Source organism: Oncorhynchus gorbuscha, linkage group LG11, assembly GCF_021184085.1.
Source record: "Oncorhynchus gorbuscha isolate QuinsamMale2020 ecotype Even-year linkage group LG11, OgorEven_v1.0, whole genome shotgun sequence".
NCBI classification, from domain to species: domain Eukaryota; kingdom Metazoa; phylum Chordata; class Actinopteri; order Salmoniformes; family Salmonidae; genus Oncorhynchus; species Oncorhynchus gorbuscha.
Window position 1 is genome coordinate 44,475,991 of NC_060183.1, and position 22,124 is coordinate 44,498,114.

Consider the following 22,124-nt stretch of genomic DNA (forward strand, 5'->3'; position numbering starts at 1 on the left):
CCCAATCAGAGACAACGATATGCACCTGACTCTAATTGAGAATCGCCTCAGGCAGCCAAGCCTAACAACACCCCTAATCAGCCGCGATCCCAAATAATACAAACCCCAATACGAAACACAACATATAAACCCATGTCACACCCTGGCCTACCCAAACATATGACAAAAACACAAAATACAATGACCAAGGCGTGACAATTGTTCAATTATCATTTTCAATAAATTAAATTTTCAAAAAGCTCTCCTGAAAATGTTCTTATTCTAACATGTTTATGACATGTTTATAAACCTGACTTCTGAAAACAAATGTCATGTGGACTTGTCAGGATTTGCAATGTAGACCTTTTGAGAGTGTCCTGTTTTGATCATTGAAATGAATAGTTTCCACAACCGTAAATATATGATAAACATTGACAACAACAAAAAAATCAGCAAGTGTCCTGAATTTTAGTACAATCTGAATTTCTTTTGAATGGATTATTTTAGAATGTGTTCAATTACATTTGGACCTTTCTTTGACGCCTGTGGTGAAAACTCTTTAAAACAGCTTGTGATCTTTGGTCCAATTTTGAAAATATGTTACAGAATATGCATTTAATGATCCATCAATACTGTAAATGTCAAAAGCAATATGATTCAAAATACTTTTAAAAGTCATAAATATATTTAAGTTAAGTGAATCATTCATCAGTGAAAGCAATAATAGGTGACCTGCTTTAAGTACAGCACCACTAATATCTCAGGACTGTAGACTCCATCCAGCTTGTTACTGAACTACCTGATTTAGAAGCTGGCTTGTTTAGAAGCTGGCTGGAGTGACATCACCACTTCCCTGCAGTGTGTCAGCCAGTGGAGAACTGTGGCAATGACAGGAAAGTTTGTTTGGCCATCCAACAAGTCTCCTACAATCAGGATAAAGATGGAGAGGTCTTTGCCCTGACACTGGACACTAAAGACTTTTCCCCAGAGGAGCTGTCTGTCAAGCAGGTGGGCAGGAAGCTGAAAGTCAGTGGGAAGACCGAGAAGAAGCTGGATGATGGGGAAGGCTCCTACTCTTACAGATGCCAAGAGTTCAGACAAGAATTATATTTGCCTGAAGGGGTGAATCCTGAGACAGTCACCTGTTCCCTGGCTCACCAATATTTCTCATCAAAAATGTACTTTCCACATTGATGCACCAAATAATAGCTGGGAGAGTGGTGCCCATCATCTGTTGCCTCAGTGTGAAGATGCCACAATCCCTCAGCTCACAGACAGAGGGCAGTACCACAGAGGACAGAACCACAGACACACACAAGTATCAATTGTCTATGGACAAACTTCATATTGCCTAAAGCCTGGCCTCAAGTATTATTCATAGAACCTCTTGTTTTGCTAATTAATCCTCTAAATGTTTTTATTAGATTAGATTGTCTCTGAAATAATGTCTTTCTGTCGTTTTGTTACACAATAAAATGTTTAGTACACTTCTAATAGAGTTGTTCTATTCACTCGTTGAAATTAAAGATACTATTACAATATTTTTTAACTATGCAAGTCAGTTAAGAACAAATTCTTATTTTCAATGATGGCCTAGGAACAGTGGGTTAACTGCCTGTTCAGGGGCAGAACAACAGATTTGTACCTTGTCAGCTCGGGGGTTTGAACTTGCAACCTTCCGAGGCCAACATTCTAACCACTAGGCTACCCTGCCGCCGCCCCCCCCCCAGTATGCTAGCTAGAGGAAACTATATTTAACCATTTGGATGGATCCAAGCCCATATTTTTATTAATGTATAAGGAAATCATTATTGACATAATCAGGAAAATCCTGTAAGTTCTTTAAAACCTCACCAGACATTTCATTTCAATTACATGTTCATGTCCTAGGATCATTTCCTGGTTGGTCACCTTTTTGATGTAGAGTATTTACACTCCTCTCAATGTTTTACTTACATTGTGTTGAGAAATAGTTCAGATATGGCAGAGTCTCTTCAGCGATATCATGGTGACCTCAACGTGAGTCCTGGTGGGAACACTACTACCACTCAACTCCTGTGACCCACAGACATTCTCTAGCGTAGTTTGAAGAGTGTGAATATGACACTAACATAGACACACACAGACCATACAGTACATATGTACCCGGAACCTGTTTGCGCTCATTTAGACTAACTACATTACTCTTTTAAAACTCAACTCTGTTATAATATCAAAACATAGTCTTTCAATCCACTAATTGATTTTCAAGACATGTATTGAAATGGCAGCGAAAACAGGCCAGGGAATACCCAGCATACCCACTCCAGAGACACAATTAAAAAAAAAACTTTATTGAACATGCTAAAATATTGGCTTTACATTCCATGCCATTGATAATTATTGACTTTGAATTCATCAAATTTGACATAATAGTTATTTCATTGAGATAGTACAGAAATGATGGTATTCATCGGAGTTATTTTTATTTTCCAAACATAAAATGAATGGTTATAGCAATATCATGAATGAGTCATCGTAATCAGTCCTTCTTGGGCTCTGCCTCCACAGCAGTGCTCTCAGTGGCAGCCCCGGGTGATGTTACTGCTGATGAACAAGTGATAGGAACCACTCTCTCATTGCTTTCCGTCACAGCAGCCACTTTTGGTGCCTGAATCTGCAGCTGTCCATCATTCAAAGAGCAGGTGACTGTCTCAGGATTCACCCCTTCAGGCAAGTCAAACTCCTGTTTAAACTCCTGGCATCTGTAAGAGAAGGAGCCTTTCCCGTCGTCCTGCTTCTTCTCCGTCTTCCCACTGACTCTCAGCTTCCTGCCCACCTGCTTGACAGACAGATCCGCTGGAGAAAAGTCTTTAGTGTCCAGTGTCAGGGCAAAGCGGTTGTTTTCTTTCCCCATCTGGAAAGCGATGGGCTTGAAGTCAGTTAAAGATAATGGGCCATCAATGTCTTCAAAAATCTTTTGGTGGAGTCGTTGCATATATTCCATATTGTGCCTCATCTCCTGCATGTTTCGCATCATTTCCTGCTCCATCTGGAAGAAGAGAGGCCGGGTCTCTGGCCAGAGGCTGCGGACGGGCCAGTGGAAGTCCATGAAGGGGCCCATTGGGCTCATAGGGTTGAGGGAAGACTGCATCATGCTGGGGCAAAGCATATTCAAAATCAAATCTGCGTCGTTTCTGCTAGTCTTTGTTGGTCTCTTCTCCCTGATTGTGTCTCTGCGAGCTTCTGTCCCGAGCAGACTAGGGCTCACAGCTTTTATACTGTCCAATGGAAAGTTCCAGTAGCATTCCTCTGACTCCAACGTCTGAGTGTTATGACTACGCAACTTTTGTCATTCTCCAAAACAAGCCCCGGGTAATAGTGCAGTCTGACTGCCAAATGCCTTAGGGATATATCGTTGTTCTATTTACAGATTGGCCACTGAAGCAGGTCAGAGTCGCAGGGCCACATAACGTCCTTTAAATAAGAGTAGCCTCCAAAGTGAGCAAGTAATCTACAACAGCTGCTTTGTCATGCTGTCATTTCTGGCCATGAATAACCTGTCCCCCATGACAACAAATCCAAAGTTTTCCTGAAATCACTGTACTTATGAGGATAACAGTTATAACATATGATTCTGCCTTAAAAGTGATACAGACATAAAAGGAATTACAAGTGCCCTTCCCCTTATTGATATGACATGTAGTAAATGTATTAATCTTGTATTAATATAGCTTGAGTCAGTATTCAATTTCCCTCAACCATCTTCTTGGATGTGACTCTGAAATTGACACCCACTGACAACATTGCTTCCTTACTCTGTCTTGAAATATAGTGTTGTGTTTGTTGAGAGAACATCACACGACTAAAGAATTATTCATAGTGTGTATTCATAGTGTGCACAATGAGTCACAATCTATAATGTAATAATATGCTCGATTTGAATGTACAAAAACAGCTAAGATCCTATTTCCAGCAACTTCTCCAACTTAATTAAATATTTCAAAGGAAACTTGATCTGGACACAGATTAATGCCATGTCCGATCAATAAATGTTAAGGAACAGAGTTACTGTCTTCCTAAACCACGGCATCAGATGAAACACACTGAGCCTTTGTGTCACGTTCGCTGTCTTCAAACTCCCTGTCATAAATGAGACAAGGCACAGCGTGCATGTAATTCCACAGCTTTAATCGAAGTGAAACCTTCACAAAAAAAAGGTAAACAGAAACAGAACGCAACCGTTGCCCACACAAACACTCACAGAAAATAAATAATTACCCACAGACACATGTGGGGAAAAAGGCTGCCTAAGTATGATTCCCAATCTGAGACAACGATAGACAGCTGCCTCTGACTGTGAGCCATCCCCGGCCAACAAAGAAACGGACCAACTAGAATGCCCACCCAAATCACACCCTGACCTAACCAAATAGAGAAATAAAAAGGCTCTCTAAGGTTAGGGCGTGACAATTTTGAAGGAGCAGCTAGAGGGCTGAATCTAAATCAGGACTATGACACGAGACAGGGATCATCAACTAAATTCAGCCACGGGACGATTTTTGTACTGTTGTGGAAAATTACTAAATTAGTCATGCTATCCCGCTTTACTACTTAAAAAATTGTCTCTTGTCATAGGCTAGTGTTTTTTCTAACATGATAAAAACTTGCCTTTGTGTGACTTAGTCATTAGACTGGACGTATAGCTAAGATCCGTTTGAGCGTGACAGCAGCATGCGAGACATCCCTTGGTTTTACTATCAGCAGGATGTCAGCTGTATGGGAACTTGCAGGAAAGGGCACATTTGATTTACTAGGCAAGTCAGTTAAAAGCATAACATTATAGTGTGGACTGTGACAAAACACAGTTACGTGGTTAACCCCTTGTGCTATCATAATCTGCACAGACAAACCAATCGCCTTTTACACTATGTTCCGTCCCTGTTTCCACACATCTGCTAACACTGAGTAAACAAAAACATAAGAACACCTGCTCTTTCCATGACATAGACTGACCAGGTGAATCCAGGTTAAAGCTATGATCCCTTGTTGATGTCAATTGTTAAATCCACTTCAATCAGTGTAGATGAAGGTGAGGAGACAAGTTAAAGAAGGATTTTTAAGCCTTGAGACAATTGACACATGGATTGTGTATGTGTGCCATTCTGAGGGTGAATTGGTAAGACAAAAGATTGAATTGCCTTTGAACAGGGTATGGTAGTAGGTGCCAGCGGTACCACTTTGTGTCAAGAACTACAATGTTGCTAGGTTTTTCATGCTCAACAGTTTCCTGTGTGTATCTGGAATGGTACACCATCCAAAGGACATCCAGCCAATTTGACACAACTGTGGGAAGCATTGAAGTCAACATTTGACACCTTGTAGAGTCCATGCCCCAACAAATTGAGGCTGTTCTGAGGGTAAAGGGTGTTCCTAATGTTTGGTATACTCAGCGTACATGGTAATACTTTGTAATAGATTTCCAAAATGTAAATAACTTGCAGATGATTTGCTGGAGTTTTTACAGTCTTTTGCGTCCGTTAGTTTACAAAATAAAAAACTAAAAAAGGTATAAAATAATTTGGCCCACAGACTGTCAGTTGGGGGAAGCCTGACATAAGATATCTGGGTTTTCACAGACCTTTGTTAGGGTTACAGCAGGTCCTTTTCAATTACTTGATAAAGACTGGGACTTAAATATTGTATGTGAAATAAGTTAAAAACTTATTAAGTACAGTTTGTGCTTTTTGTTGGTACACAAAAATACATATATTTTGCACATTTTTATTGGGTCACAAAACTAAACATATAAGACATAATTCCAGAAATGTTATAAAAAACATATGACAAAAAAACAAAGACAAGATTAGAAGCCTGTCTATTCATTTTCCTGTGTGTCTGTGGTGCTGCCCTCTGTCTGTGAGCTGAGGGATTGTTGCATTGTCACTTTCAGTCTACAGTTGATGGGCACCACTCTCTCAGCCACCTACTCCCCAGCAGATAATGGATTATTTGGTGCCTCGATGTGGAGCTTCCTGGGAGCACAGCTCTTCAGTTAATGTTGAATCATCTTGCTCTGAGATGGCACTGTATTGGTTGCATTGGTTTCTGTCTCAGCAGTGGGAGTTTCACAGCTTTTACGCTGAACAAATATATACCCGCAACATTGGACATACAGCCATATTATCAAAAACGACGTTGGAGGCAGTATGTGGTAGAGAAATTATAATTATATTCTCTGGAAACAGTTGTGGTGGACATTCCTGCAGTTAGCATGCCGATTGCTCCCTCAAAACTTGAGACATCTGTGGCATTGTATTGTGTAACAAAACTGCACATTTTAAAGTGGCCTTTCATTTCTCCCAGCACAACGTACACCTGTGTCATGATCATGCTGTTTAATCAGCTTCTTGATATGCCACACCTGTCAGGTGGATGGATTATCTTGGCAAAGGAGAAATGCTCACTAACAGAAATGTAAACAAATGTATGCATTTGAGAGAAATCAGCTTTTTATGTGTATGGAAACTTTCAGGTATTTAAAAAAAAATTCATCTCAATGAAACATGTGATTAATACTACATGTTGTGTTTGTATTTTTGTTCAGTGTTTATCCTGCCACTTGGAGCTCCAGTGTCTTCAGTGTTCTCCACTGGGTGTCACCCTGCACATGAGTCATTTTCTTTATCTGTTCAGTAATAGAAGAAGCAGGGCACATATTCCAAGTCCTTTATCTGTGTTGAGTATATTTTCTTGCCTGTGTGTTTCCCAGCACTCCAGGTCAAGAGTACTTCTCCCATAATTGTACCTTATACACGCCAAAAAAACATAGGCTTACAATGTTGAAATGGGTAAGACCAGAATGGTTTGCAGAATGTACATTTTCACCATTGTCACTATAGACTATAGTTATTCAAATAGCTTTCATTTTTTTCATATGTGATTTGCAAGGCTCTGAATGTCAAGGCAGAAAATGTCATCAGGCCAACCTGACTGACACTGAATTCAACTGCTCATTGAAAATGTAATTTTCTATTTAAGTCATGCAATAAAGTGTTTTTTTCTGAAACAGATATTGCCTGTTAGATATGTTTCATATTCTCATCCACGTCAATATCAGGACAGGCAGTCCTGCCTGCTGGTGATTCAGGCTACTTTAGATTAAGTGAAAAATGTGATCTGCATAGGGAAATACTGCGGATGACTCATTGTGCAGTACGTGCAAACTGAATTTCACAGACGAGAGGGAAATTGTGTTCAGTGAAATGAATATGAATCTTCCTTACCATATATGACAGTCTATTTCTGCTATTTTGAGGGTTGTGTACAGGGCAAAAAATGTAAAGGTTGATTATAATATAGCTATAGTACCTGTTAGAAGTTATACACACTATTGTCTCTGACACTAAAAACATAAGATATCAGACCATGGAAGAGTTATACAACTATAGAATTTGCTGTGCATGTGTAGGAGAGAAAGTCTCACCCATGTCATGCCTAGTCTATTCGGTTGAAAGAGCAAAAATAAACTGTTATGGCAATTGAATAACAAGCTCCTTAATCAGACAATTTGATTAAACCATAGGCTGTGTAAAAAAACGATTAAAAAAACATTTTGAAAGCCAGTTCTAAAAATATTTTCATGGGCGACTTTCACTACTGACATTAGAAACCGGAAATTAGCGTCTCCGCTTCCAGGAAGTTTAGCCAATATATTTTTTGTTGCCAGTGGGACTGCTGTAAAAATGGCGGCGTCTCGTCGCTCTTCCCAACAGCAAAAGCAGAGCATATCCTCGCCACCTCGCAGTATTTCTCTTTCACTCACTCCTCCGGGGTCTCCTCCCGTTCCCTGTGGTGGCATAATTTCGGTGCTAGCGGGTGCTGAAGTAGACAGTGCCGGGGATCCAGAGTTAACTCCGGCCTCCCCCAATATCCCCGCCCCGGCCCTAAGCAGCAGCAGCTCCACTACCACCGGGGGTAGCAGCAGCGCTGGCTCTAGTCCTGACTCGGGTAGCAATAGCAGCCCCGGGGGCAGCGACCTCGGGACTTTCAGAGAGCTGTTTGAAGCCTGTCGTAATGGGGACGTATCGCGGGTGAAGAGGCTGGTGGATACGGTTAACGTGAATGCCAAGGACATGGCTGGGCGGAAATCCACTCCGCTACACTTCGCTGCAGGTAACGTCGATGGCGAATGTTCGCTACGAGCTGGTTTGTTTAGCTAACATAGCTAGCCAGCTAACGTTACTTGAGTAAATTGCTAACTAACTAGCCCACATTTTCCGAGGCTAACTTCTGCAAGCTAAATTATTAGCTAACAAACTTTGCGTACTAGTTAAGTAACGTTAGGCTAACTTGTTGAAAATGCCGAGCCAACTAGCCTACATTTAGACTCAGGGAGGGGTTGGTAAAGTAACTCAACTCCGCGATGATTTCATCCACGGAGTTAATCGTAGATACGTTTTTTAAATTAACCGACTCGTTCGAGTTGATATGCACTAGATACTTAACAAAAAATGGAGATGATTCGATACAACTTTACCATGTACCATTGTTTGTTTTCTATTGTTGCTTGCGTTTTCTTTATTTGATTAAAAAATATATAGTTTAATAAAACGTTAATAAAACGTTAATCAAATACCACCACCGAGTTTAACTTTTAGAAAAACTTTGCGATTCAATTGGAACATTCTGCGTTTCCACCGTAGAGAAAAAACATTGAGTACACCTTCCAGTGGTTGTATATATTAATATGCACGTATTATTAAAAAGTGTGGATTTAAGCAAATAAATGACAAGGACAGAGGACAAACAAGAGGACAAGGTATATCGTCTGCATCGACTCCAAGGAGTCAGAGGTTCATTTAAAAAACTTTAGTCTGCTCAACTCCGTGGATGAAGTCATTGTGGAGTTGAGGTACTTTGCTTGGGGAAGGGGCACTGTATTAGCCAGCAAGTTGTAAGCAAAACACACAGGCCTTTCCAGGCAGAAAATGTGGTACAAACATTATTGGGCACAGATAACAGCACAAAGGGCAAGAAGGTAGAGACAACAATACATCACGAGCAGCCACAACTGTCAGTAAGAGTGTCCATGATTGAGTCTTTGAATGAAGAGATTGAGATAAAACTGTCCAGTTTGAGTGTTTGTTGCAGCTGCAGCGAACTGAAAAGAGGAGCGACCCAGGGATGTGTATGCTTTGGGGACCTTTAACAGGGGCGGCAGGTAGCCTAGTAGTTAGAGCGTTGGACTGGTAACTGAAAGGTTACAAGGTCGAATCCCTGAGCTGACATGGTAAAAAAAAAACTGAATGTGACTGGCAGAACGGGTGTTGTATGTAGAGGATGAGGGCTGCAGTAGATGTCTCAGATGGGTGGATATAATTTGTGGAACATTCCAACAGCTACTTGTTCCAAAAACTTCGTAAATAACAAGGTTGCCAACAATAAGAATAAGATACCGGGCTAGGGAGTGGGCTATTTTAATGACGTTTTTTATCACCATATTTATTCTGAAAAATGTCTGTAGTCACTCTGATAGCCTATCGACAAACATTAAGAATGAGCTACATGGTGAGTTAATGCTTATTCGCTAGCTAGGTGGATTGATCATGTTACTTTGTATGCATTGTTTGTTGGCAACCTTGTACTTTACAAAGTTTTTGGAACAGATTCCTATTGGAATGTTCCACAAATTATACCCACCCATCTCAGATTGGGGGGAGTGAGGCCTAAGAGGGTTTTATAGATAAGCTTCAACCAGTGGGCCTTGCAACGTGTATATAGAGATGACCAATTTACAGAAGAGTATAGATTGCCGTGATGTGTCCTATAAGGAGCATTGGTGGCAAATCTGATGGCCGAATGGTAAAGAACATCTAGCCTTCCGAGAGCACCCTTACCTGCCGATCTATACATTGAGTCTCCGTAATCTAGCATGGATAGGATGGTCATCTGAATCAGGGTTAGTTGGGCAGCTGGGGTGAAGAGGGGCGATTACAATGGAGGAAACCAAGTCTATTTTTAACTTTAGCCTGCAGCTTACCATACTGATTTAGTATATGTGATACACAACCAGAATGTCTTATAAAAAAAACGATAAAATATGTTAAACAATGATTACAGGTTGTGTTTCACTGTTTTAGAGACCCATTTGTGTAAGGAGGAAAAACAATTTGCACAATCTTTCCTCTTTTTAGGATTTGGGAGGAAGGATGTTGTGGAGCACCTCCTTCAGAACCGGGGCCAACGTTCACGCCTGTGATGACGGAGGTTTGATCCCTTTGCATAACGCCTGCTCCTTTGGTCACGCTGAGGTGGTCAGCCTGCTCCTCTGTCAGGGCGCCGACCCAAACGCCCGGGACAACTGGAACTACACACCTCTCCACGAGGCTGCCATCAAGGGCAAAATAGACGTGTGCATCGGTAAGAAACATCTACAACGACATGCAACTTTTATGCTTACCTTGCATTTTGTGCTGATTTTAAAATCAAATCAAATTGTATTTGTCACATACACACGGTTAGCAGATGTTAATGCGAGTGTAGCGAAATGCTTGTGCTTCTAGTTCCGACAATGCAGTAATAACCAACAAGTAATCTAACTAACAATTCCAAAACTACTGTCTTATACACACAAGTGTAGGGGGATAAAGAATATGTACATAAATATATATGAATGAGTGATGGTACAGAGCGGCATAGGCAAGATACAGTAGATGCTATTGAGTACAGTATATACATATGAGATGAGTATGTAAACAAAGTGGCTAGTGATACATGTATTATATAAAGATGCACTAGATGATATAGAGTACAGTATATACGTATACATATGAGATGAATAATGTAGGGTATGTAAACATTATATTAGGTAGCATTGTTTAAAGTGGCCAGTGATATATTTTACATAATTTCCCATCAATTCCCATTATTAAAGTGGCTGGAGTTGAGTCAGTGTGTTGGCAGCAGCCACTCAATGTTAGTTGTGGCTGTTTAACAGTCTGATGGCCTTGAGATAGAAGCTGTTTTTCAGTCTCTCGGTCCCAGCTTTGATGCACCTGTACTGACCTCGCCTTCTGGATGATAGCGGGGTGAACAGGCAGTGGCTCGGGTGGTTGTTGTCCTTGATGATCTTTATGGCCTTCCTGTAACATCGGGTGGTGTAGGTGTCCTGGAGGGCAGGTAGTTTGCCCCCGGTGATGCGTTGTGTAGACCTCGCTACCCTCTGGAGAGCCTTACGGTTGTGGGCGGAGCAGTTGCCATACCAGGCGGTGATACAGTCCGCCAGGATGCTCTCGATTGTGCATCTGTAGAAGTTTGTGAGTGCTTTTGCTGACAAGCCACTTTACACACTTGAATCACATTTCTGTATGATAAAATAGTCCTAGCTATCCCTGAATCCAAATCTGAGGCTCCTGTGTTATGAACAGCTTAATTAACAAATCAAATTTATTTATAAAGCCCTTCTTACATCAGCTGATATCTCAAAGTGCTGTACAGAAACCCAGCTTAAAACCCCAAACAGCAAGCAATGCAGGTGTAGAAGCACAGTGACTAGGAAAAGCTCCCTAGAAAAGCCAGAACCTAGGACGAAACCTTGAGAGGAACCATGAGGGGTGGCCAGTCCTCTTCTGGCTGTGCTGGGTGGAGATTATAACAGAACATATAATAGCCTAACTGCTGTAGAAATTGATAGGAGAGTCTATGGTCTGTTGCTCTGCTGCTGCGTATTGTATCATCAAGTCTTACAGTCAGGTTCTTTTGCCCTGAAACAAACATGTTACCCCTAGTGATCTCAACAGAATCACATCTCAATGACATAATGACATTTTCTGACCAGCCCATAATGGTCTGGCCCTAACAGTCTCCCCGTCTCCAGGGAGGAAGCCAGACACCATTGAAAAGAACATCAGGCCAGATCAATTTCTCGGGGCAGAAACTAGAGCCACAGTCCCTTCTGTCACTTACTTTGACCTACAGTGCCTTTCGGGAAATTATTCAGACTTTTTCCACATTTTGTTCTGTTACAGCCTTATTCTTAAATGGATTAAATAAAAACAATTTCTCAGCAATCTACACAGAATACCCCATAATGACAAAGCAAAAACTGGTTTTTAGAAATATTTGCAAATGTATAAAAAAACAGAAATGCCTTATTTCCATAAGTATTCAGACCCTTTGCTAGGAGACTTGAATTTCAGCTCAAGTGCATCCTGTTTCCATTGATCATGCTTGATGTTTCTACGGCTTGATTGGAGTCCACCTGTGGTAAATTCAATTGATTGGACATGATTTGGAAAGGCACACACCTGTCGAAGGTCCCACAGTTGACAGTGTATGTCATTGCAAAAACCAAGCCATGAGGTTGAAGGAATTGTCCGTAGACCTCCGAGACAGGATTGTGTCGAGGCACAGATCTGGGGAAGGGTACCAAAACATTTCTGCAGCATTGAAGGTCCCCAATAACACAGTGGCCTCATCATTCTGAAATGGAAGAAGTTTCTAACTACCTAGAGCTGACCGTCCGGTCAAATTGAGCAATTGGGGAAGAAGGGCCTTGGTCAGGGAGGTGACCATGAACCTGATGTTAACTCTAACAGAGCTCTAGAGTTCCTCTGTGGAGATGGGAGGATCTTCCAGAAGGATAACCATCTCTGCAGCACTTTACCAGTAAGGCCTTTATGGTAGAGGGAAAAGACGGAAGCCACTCCTCAATAAAAGACACATGACAGCCCGCTTGGAGTTTGCCAAATAAAAGGCACCTAAAGACTGTCAGACCATGAGAAACGGGATTCTCTGGTCCGATGAAACCAAGATTGAACTCTTTGGCCTGAATGCCAAGCTTCACTTCTGGAGGAAACCTGGCACCATCCCTACGGTGAAGCATGGTGGTGGCAGCATCATGCTGTGGGGATGTATTTCAGCGGGACTGGGTGACTAGTCAGGATCGAGGCAAAGATGAAGAGAGCAAAGTACAGAGAGCTCCTTGATGAAAACCTGGTCCAGAGTTCTCAGAACCCTTAGACTGGGATGAAGGTTCACATTCCAACCGGACAACAACTCTAAGTGCACAACCAAGACAACGCAGGAGTCAGAGCCCGGACTTGAACCTGATCTAACATCTCTGGAGAGACCTGAAAATAGCTGTGCAGCAACGCTCCCCATCCAACCTGACAGAGCTTGAGAGGATCTGCAGAGAAGAATGGGAGAAACTCCCCAAATACAGATGTGCCAAGCTTGTAGCGTCATACCCAAGAAGACTCGATGCTGTGATTGCTGCCAGAGGTGCTTCAACAAAGTACTGAGTAAAGGGTCTCAATACTTATGTAAATGTGATATTTCAGTTTTTTATTTGAATAAATTAGCACAAAAAAAGCTTGTTTTTTCTTTGTCGTTATGGGGTAGTGTGTGTAGATGAGGACAAATCGTTTTTTAAAATCAAGTTTAGAATAAGGCTGTAACGTAAGAATGTGTAAAAAGTCAAGGGGTTCGAATACTTTCCAAAGGCACTGTATATATTGGCAAGAGTTTATTTTCTACCATTGCTGTAATGGAATTATCCCTGCATTGACCAAGAGTTGAGACACGAGTTGTCTATACGCCTTCAGAGCAGTGTGCTTTTTAGCATCTGGTACTTTGAATTATGCTTGACTACTATATTTGTTGGCTCTTGAGAATGAAGTTTCTTGTTGCAGTCTCTCTGCTGTGAAATGTGCATCGTGGCACAGGGATGAGCACGTTATTCTCTCTGGTGGGTAATGAATTAAGAATTAAGTTGATGTGCCGTACTCCGATTAAAACTTCCTCTCGACTTGGATGGTTCTGTTGTCTTTCCAGACATTTATTATTGAGAATTTGACAAATTTCTTATTAACAAACTGTAGTTTTGGCAAGTCAGTTAGGACATTTACTTTGTTCATGACACAAGTAATTTTTCCAACAATTGTTTCCAGACAGATTATTTCACTTATAATTCACTGTATCACAATTCCAGTGGGTCAGAAGTTTACATACACTAAGTTGACTGTCCCTTTAAACAGCTTGGAAAATTCCAGAAAATTATGCCATGGCTTTAGAATCTTCTGATAGGCTAATTGACATAATTTGAGTCAATTGGAGGCGTACCTGTGGATGTATTTCAAGGTCTACCTTCAAACTCAGTGTCTCTTTGCTTGACATCATGGGAAAATGGGTCTTCCAAATGGACAATGACCCCAAGCATACTTCCAAAGTTGTGGCAAAATGCCTTAAGGACAACAAAGTCAAGGTATTGGAGTGGCCATCACAAAGCCCTTGACCTCAATCCCATAGAAAATTTGTGGGCAGAACTGAAAAAGCGTGTGCGAGCAAGGAGACCTCAGCTTATTGTGGGAAGCTTGTGGAAGGCTACCCTAAATGTTTGACCAAAGTTAAACAATTTAAAAGCAATGCCTCCAAATACTAATTGAGTGCATGTAAACTTCTGACCCACTGGGAATGTGATGAAAGAATTAAAAGCTTAAATGATTCTCTCTACTATTATTCTGACATTTCATATTGTTAAAATAAAGTGTTGATCCTAACTGACCTAAAACAGGGAATATTTCCTAGGATTAAATGTCAGGAATTGTGAAAAACTGAATTTAAATGTATTTGGCTAAGGTATGTAAACTTCAGACTTCAACTGTATATTGTGAGGGTCTGATTCTGATGACATGATGATCCGATGCGTGACTGCCATTTGACAATTAAAATTATCCATAATGTCATCACGTAGACTAGCATACCCACACTGTATCTGCAAGCTGTTGGTTTGTGCGCACATACCAAGACCAGAGTAGGCACATTATTATTAGAATTATTTTGTAAAACTTTTTTTAGTGTGTAGAGCAGCTTTAATATTGCAGATAGAATCAACAATTTATCAATGTAATTGTCTGCCTAATTTCCCTTCCCCCATACAGTGGGGCAAAAAAGTATTTAGTCAGCCACCAGTTATGCAAGTTCTCCCACTTAAAAAGATGAGAGGCCTGTAATTTTCATCATAGGTACACTTCAACTATGACAGACAAACTGAGAAGAACAAATCCAGAAAATCACATTGTAGGATTTTTAATGAATTTATTTGCAATTTATGGTGGAAAATAAGTATTTGGTCAATAACAAAAATGTATCTCAATACTTTGTTATATACCCTTTGTTGGCAATGACAGAGGTCAAAAGTTTTATTTAAGTCTTCACAAGGGTTTCACACACTGTTGCTGGTATTTTGGCCCATTCCTCCATGCAGATCTCCTCTAGAGCAGTGATATTTTGGGGCTGTTGCTGGGCAACACTGACTTTCAACTCCCTCCAAAGATTTTCTATGGGGTTGAGATCTGGAGGCTAGGCCACTCCAGGACCTTGAAATGCTTCTTACGAAGCCACTCCTCCGTTGCCCGTGTGGTGCGTTTGGGATCATTGTCATGCTGAAAGACCCAGCCACGTTTCATCTTCAATGCCCTTGCTGATGGAAGGAGTTTTTCAGTCAAAATCTCACGATACATGGCCCCATTCATTCTTTCCTTTACACGGATCAGTCGTCCTGGTCCCTTTGCAGAAAAACAGCCCCAAAGCATGACGTTTCCACCCCCATGCTTCAAAGTAGGTATGGTGTTCTTTGGCTGCAACTCAGTATTCTTTGTTCTCCAAACACGACGAGTTGAGTTTTTACCAAAAAGTAATATTTTGGTTTCATCTGACCATATGACATTCTCCCAATCTTCTTCTGGATCATCCAAATGCTCTCTAGTAAACTTCAGACGGGCCTGGACATGTACTGGCTTAAGCAGGGGGACACGTCTGCACTGCAGGATTTGAGTCCCTGGCGGCGTAGTGTGTTACTGATGGTAGGCTTTGTTACTTTGGTCCCAGCTCTCTGCAGGTCATTCACTAGGACCCCCGCCATGTTGTTCTGGGATTTTTGCTCACCGTTCTTGTGATCATTTTGACCCCACGGGGTGAGATCTGGCGTGGAGCCCCAGATCGAGGGAGATTATCAGTGGCCTTGTATGTCTTCCATTTCCTAATAATTGCTCCCACAGTTGATTTCTTCAAACCAAGCTGCTTACCTATTGCAGATTCAGTCTTCCCAGCCTGGTGCATGTCTACAATTTTGTTTCTGGTGTCCTTTTACAGCTCTTTGGTCTTGGCCATAGTGGAGTTTGGAGTGTGACTGTTTGAGGTTGTGGACAGGTGTCTTTTATACTGATAACAAGTTCAAACGGGTGCCATTAATACAGGTAACGAGTGGAGGACAGAGGAGCCTCTTGGAACTACCGCTCCCGGATCCGGGAGAATTGTCATCAACTGACACTAATTAGCATAAGTCAACGGACAAAAAATATTATTCTTTACAGCCAAAGCAAGACAAGCATTTGTGTAAGTTTATCGATAGCCAAGCATAGCATTATGCCTAGCTAGCAGCAGGCAGCTTGGTCACACAAATCAGAAAAGCAATCAAATGAAATCGTTTACCTTTGATGAGCTTCGGATGTTTTCACTCACGAGACTCCCAGTTAGATAGAAAATGTTCATTTTTTCCATAAAGATTATTTTTGTAGCCGAAATTGCTTCGTTTGTTCTTCACGTTTGGCTGAGAAATTGACCGGAAATTGAGGTCACGACAACTCAAAAAATATTCCAAATTAGATCCATAATATCGACAGAAACATGGCAAACGTTTTTTATTATCAATCCTCAAGGTGTTTTACAATTATCTATTCGATAATATATCAACCGGGTCAGTTGGCTTCTTAGTAGGAGCGAGAGAAACAATGGCCGCATTTGTCTATTACGAACATATCACTCTGAGAGCCACCAGCTGACCATTGACGCAATGTTGTCGCTCAAGCTCATTTTTCAAAATGAAAAAGATCTAATACAATGCTGGGCCAGTAACCGAAAGGTTGCTTGATCGAATCCCCGAGCTGAGAAGGTAAACATCTGTCGTCCTGAACACGGCACTTAACCCACTGTTCCTAGGCCGTCATTGTGAATAAGATTTTGTTCTTAACTGACTTGCCTAGTTAAATAAAGGTTAAATAAGAAAATGAGTGTCTAGTTTGAGGAACAGACGCCTCACAAGTCCTCAACTGGCAGCTTCATTAAATAGTACCCCCAAAACACCAGTCTGAACGTCAACAGTGGAGAGGCGACTCCGTGTTGCCTCTTCACCAGTTCAGACAGTTCCTTACTTTCTCCGTATTCCACTTGCGTCTTCCATTTTTGCTGTAATGCTGCAATTTGTTGGTTGTAATTCAGGTTCCATATGTTTGTTTTTTTAGCTGCGCGTGTGATTTAACTCCACCAACCCTATTTATGATATAATTTACAAAGATTATACCGTTTTCACCATAATATTGGTTGTCATATTTGTTCGGTCTTTTCTGGTGGATTAAATGGAAATGGCAAGTAACTTTCTATGGTTTGTTTTAAAAATAGCAATATTTTGGAGATTATTTATATAATAACTGAAAATGTGAGGTTGTATTCTGAATAAAGGGAAATCGGGTGAGCCATTCTTACTAATCTGCTAGAGAACCAGTTCAGATTTAAGTATAGCTTTTGCATGACTGAAGCCTTTAGTAAGAGGTCTAATGCTTTAATACCTAATGATTTCTGCCCTCCGAATTCATATTCATGAATAAATATAGAGTAGGCACATTTGCAATTTAACGCAACAGTTTTGGTGAAAATAAATCTAGGTTGGAGTTAAATGTGATGGAAGCACATTGGACTTTAGATTTTTGTTTGGTACATGAAAAGTTAAGCAAAAAAATAACATTTTGTGTGCACTGTCATTTGGTGGAAACACACTGGTGGGGATGATTGTCTGTCGCCAATTGGATGGAAATCTAGCTACACAGATTGTTGATTTGTGAGCTGCTGGTCTTCATAACTGGGCATGTAAGGAGATATTCACTCATGCTTTTGCTTGTCTCAGATATTATATACATCTTTTTGTGTGTTATGTTGAATGAAAATAATTTCAGCAGAAATTAAGCAGTGACCATTAAGTGACTTTAGCCTAATTTCAGCAGTGCCAGTTCATTAACATAAGAACACTCACTCTGCTCATCTCATGCCAGAATGTAATTACTACACACATTTCTCACTCTCACAGAGACTAATAACATTTGGACATTAACTAGTGATGGGGAGGAATCGATAGTTACATACCACAATATTATTTTGGATGATATTATACTGAACAAAAATATAAATGCAACATGTAAAGTGTTGGTCCCATGTTTCATGAGCTGAAATAAAATATCTCAGAAATGTTCCATATGCACAAAACGTGTATTTCTCTAATTTTGTTCAGAAATTTGTTTACATCCCGGTTAGTGAGCATTTTTCCTTTGCCAAGATAATCCATCCACCTGACAGGTGTGGCTGCTTTTACACAGCATGATCATTACACAGGTGCACCTTGTGTTTGGGACAATAAAAGGCCACTTAAAAATGTGCTGTTTTGACAAACAATGCCACAGATGTCTCAGGTTTTGAGAGAGCATGCAATTGGCATGCTGACTGCAGGAATGTCCACCAGAGCTGTTGCCAGATAATTTAATGTCAATTTCTCTGCCACAAGCCACCTCCAGCGTTGTTTTAGAGAATTTGGCAATACGTCCAACCGGCCTCAGACCACGCATAACCTCTCCATCCCAGGACCTCCACATCTGTCTTCTTCGCCTGTGGGTTTGCTCAACTAAGGCTGTGTCGGTCATGACAGCCGGTGATTTTCAAGCAATTAACTGTCGGTCTCACGATAATTGACTCTTAATTAACATAAAGACATTTAGCATCTCCTGGCTTCCACACATAGCCTACAAGCCACTGATGCAGACCTTTGGAACATCTACATTTTAAAAAGGCGAATAAATCCATATAATATAGACTACACCTTCACAATAAATCAATCATTTATTTTAGACAGGTCTAAAGAAGCATGATATGAAGAAAAGGTAGTCTATTTCAGCAGAACAGAATTGCGTACTCTGAGATGTCCTGATCTGGCTATGCCAAATGGCTGTGGGCTACACTATTTAATTTAGCAGACAAGATTTGCTTAGAATTCCGTGGCATTATTTTATAATATGAAGAATAGAATTGAACAAAGTGGAAATAAAATGATTTGAGAGTGCGCACATGCGGCTATTCTGTGTTGACAGGTAAATAAAGAAATATGTACTCCTATTTGCTTAATTTAGAGGTATTATTATAACTTTTGTTGTTCTACAAACGTTGGGCTACATGTTTTGATATTTAATACATTGTAAGGCTTCATGATGCTACTCTAATGATGATTTTGAAAAAAGTTGCTTGAAAGGCTTGAGCTCTGCTTTGTTTTTTTGCGCAGGCTGTACACACTTCATCAGTCTTTCATTCACAATTTGACAAGCACTTGATAATGCCTCAAATTTTACGGCGGCATCCCCTTTTGTGTGGCCATAATGCACCTTGGTCTGGAGTGCTGCGATGTGCCCTTCTCCCTGAGTGCTGCGTGCTCCGAGCGCCTCTCACTCACATGGCTCCCCATCACGTGATCGGGTCTTTCATACAGGCTACAAGTGAAGACAGACACATCGTGGATGCAAATGTGCGGGTCCTTACCCAATTCTGAGGTGCATATTGAAGATATTGGAAGGACTGTCCACATTTACTTTTCGTCAGCCAACATGAGTAGGCCTAACGAACAGCAAAAGCACTAGCCTATGCCAATCTACTATCCCCCATAGTACAAAAGTTGACCAATTCTGTGCAATAAATAAATATTCCAAACATAGTCTGGAACAGTTGTGAGATGCAATAGATCCCAAATTAATACTTTAAAAAAACGCAATATGGCTGATGCAACAGATCAGAACGTTTAGCTTAAAATGTTAATGAACTATTAGGCTATTTCTTCTATTATAAGCGCAGCAATGCACACATGGTAGTAGGCTATAAGTGCAAATGTTCCATTTAGCGGGAAAAGACCATTATCGTTTGACCACATGTGATTATGCATGTAATGCATTTATTATAAAGATGCATTTTTATGGAGCAAATTATTTTCCCTATACTTAACTCACTATGCATGCAAGTAAGGCGCTACACACCTTGTAAAGCGGATTAATGTGCTTCATTTTAATAAGTTATTTGGCCACTTTAGTTGTGATAGAAACCTTATCTAAACACGTAGGCTTATGGGCTAGGCAACATGAGTTGTGCGACTGATACGAAAAAGTCGGCAAAAAAGGAATAGTTTTTTGCCTTATGCTGGGCATCATTCACAAGTGATAGGCTAACATTGATACCCATCAGACTATTCTTGATTTAATCTTGTTTTCACATATTCTAAATAATATATGTGTGAAATTTGTTTTGATTTAGAATGGACCATTATGCACCTGTCTCGAAACGGGGCAGCAGGAAAAATGCATGTCATCTAGGCACTTAAATAGCGAATGGAGGACGCCTTTCCGTGGTTCATTTTCATGCCAGGCAGGTAGTTTATACTCCTGTTGTAATTAAAAGCGATGTGCTAAATATTAAGAAAGTTTAGAAATAAATATAGTAGGTCTGGGCTATGATGGGATCCTCTTCTTTTTAATATCGACCATCCCTTCTCGCGTAGCCTATAGAAATGTTGAGCAACATGAGCTCACAGGCTCTCAAGAAGTGTTTGATTACTTTTGCATTGTCAGAGTGATTTAGAGGGAGAATAGAGTGCTTGAATACCAGGCAGTTAGCAAGTTTGGTAGGCTACTAATGACCATCACTTGGAGAACCCTAATCATCATGCCTTCATGACTCATGCCCGCCGGTGTGGCGATAATACGGGATTCCGCAACAGCCCTATGCACGACCAAAGAATTTCTGCGCAAACGGTCAGAAACCGTCTCGGAGAAGCTCACCTGCGTGCTCGTCTTCACCAGGCTCTTGACCAGACTGCAGTTTCTTGTTGTAACTGACTTCAGTGGGGAAATGCTCACCTTTCGATGGCCACTGGCACGTTAGAGAATTGTACCGGGCAGTTGGCAGACGGCGTGTATGAGGTTGCGTGAGGTTGCGTGGGCTAACATCATAATGCAATAAAATCGTAGTATGGAATCCTAATACGTATAGAATTGCAATACTGTGTCAGCACCTAAGTGTCAGGATCATATGATCAGTCCCCCTCCATCCTCCATCTTGTCAGCTAGCTCTGTCACTCCACAATGGTTGGTGTTTGTATGCTGAGCACTCTCCCGCCCTCTCGTTTATCATTGTTGTAGGTGTTATTGGCCGTGTTAGCCAGCTGCACGCGCAGCACCATGGGAACAGGGTGAGCGGCGATGGCAAGGCAAATGGCTCATCTACTCAATCTTTGGGAGTGTCTCTCTTTGGTATGTGTGTGTGTTCGGAGGGTGGAGGTCATGTGGGTTTACATTATGAGGGGGAAGGAGGTGTTGTTGCTGTACAGGAACAGCTGAGCTCGCTCGCTCGCTCTCGCTCCCTCTCTCGCTCATGTGTGACAGACAGATAGGCAGGCAAGCTGTCAGAAGAGCACCTGCGAATCTTAATCACCCCGTCGCCATCATTTACGCCTTGACACGACACCAAGCCCCCTCCACACTGCCCCATCCCTTTCTCCACTGCCCCCTCCACCAGCACGGCCACCCCTCCATCAGACTCCCACTGACTGCCTGTCATACCTCGGCTCTCTGCTCTGCCTCCAGTTAACGCAGCAGCGTATGAGAGCCTACCTGCATATTAATCTGTTACAGGACTGAGACTGCTGCTATAGCCCAGCATATGTCTATTTTACAGAGCACTCCTTTTCATTGGATTTGTTCACTCTTTCTTCCACCAAGGCTTTCTCTTTAGTGTCTCCCTGCTCCTTTAGTTACCAGGCTAGTAGGACAGGAGTGGATGTGGAAGACAATGTGATTTGGTGCAGAGCTAAATCACATTTGTGTTGAGGAATGGGTGAGTTAACGTGTGGCGTGCGTCACCGACGTGGAGAGATGGGCAGGCATGCAGACAGACATGGGCTCCCATTTAGCCAAGTGATCATCCGAGTGGCGATGTTGAGAAAAGCTGCTGCTCGCGTGACTGAATACGTATGATGACAAATGGCTCCGAAAGCTAGCATCCTCACCCTGTTCTGCTGTGTATAA

General features: G+C 41.4%; 1 protein-coding gene and 1 pseudogene across 1 annotated transcript; one reads left to right on the plus strand and one right to left on the minus strand.

Annotated features, from left to right (window-relative positions):
- Window positions 1-2,291: 2,291 nt before the first annotated feature.
- Window positions 2,292-3,223, minus strand: LOC124047825 (heat shock protein beta-11-like). The gene has a single exon (XM_046368140.1). It carries the CDS (start codon window positions 3,128-3,130, stop codon window positions 2,501-2,503), a length of 630 nt encoding a protein of 209 aa, XP_046224096.1. The 5' UTR covers window positions 3,131-3,223; the 3' UTR covers window positions 2,292-2,500.
- A 4,438-nt stretch (window positions 3,224-7,661) lies between these two features.
- Window positions 7,662-22,124, plus strand: part of LOC124048723 — a 120,248-nt pseudogene continuing 105,785 nt past the window's right edge.

What these genes read in the sequence shown, in the direction of transcription:
- LOC124047825 (XM_046368140.1), bottom strand. Translation starts at nt 3,130, where the DNA reads ATGCTTTGCCCCAGCATGATGCAGTCTTCCCTCAACCCTATGAGCCCA.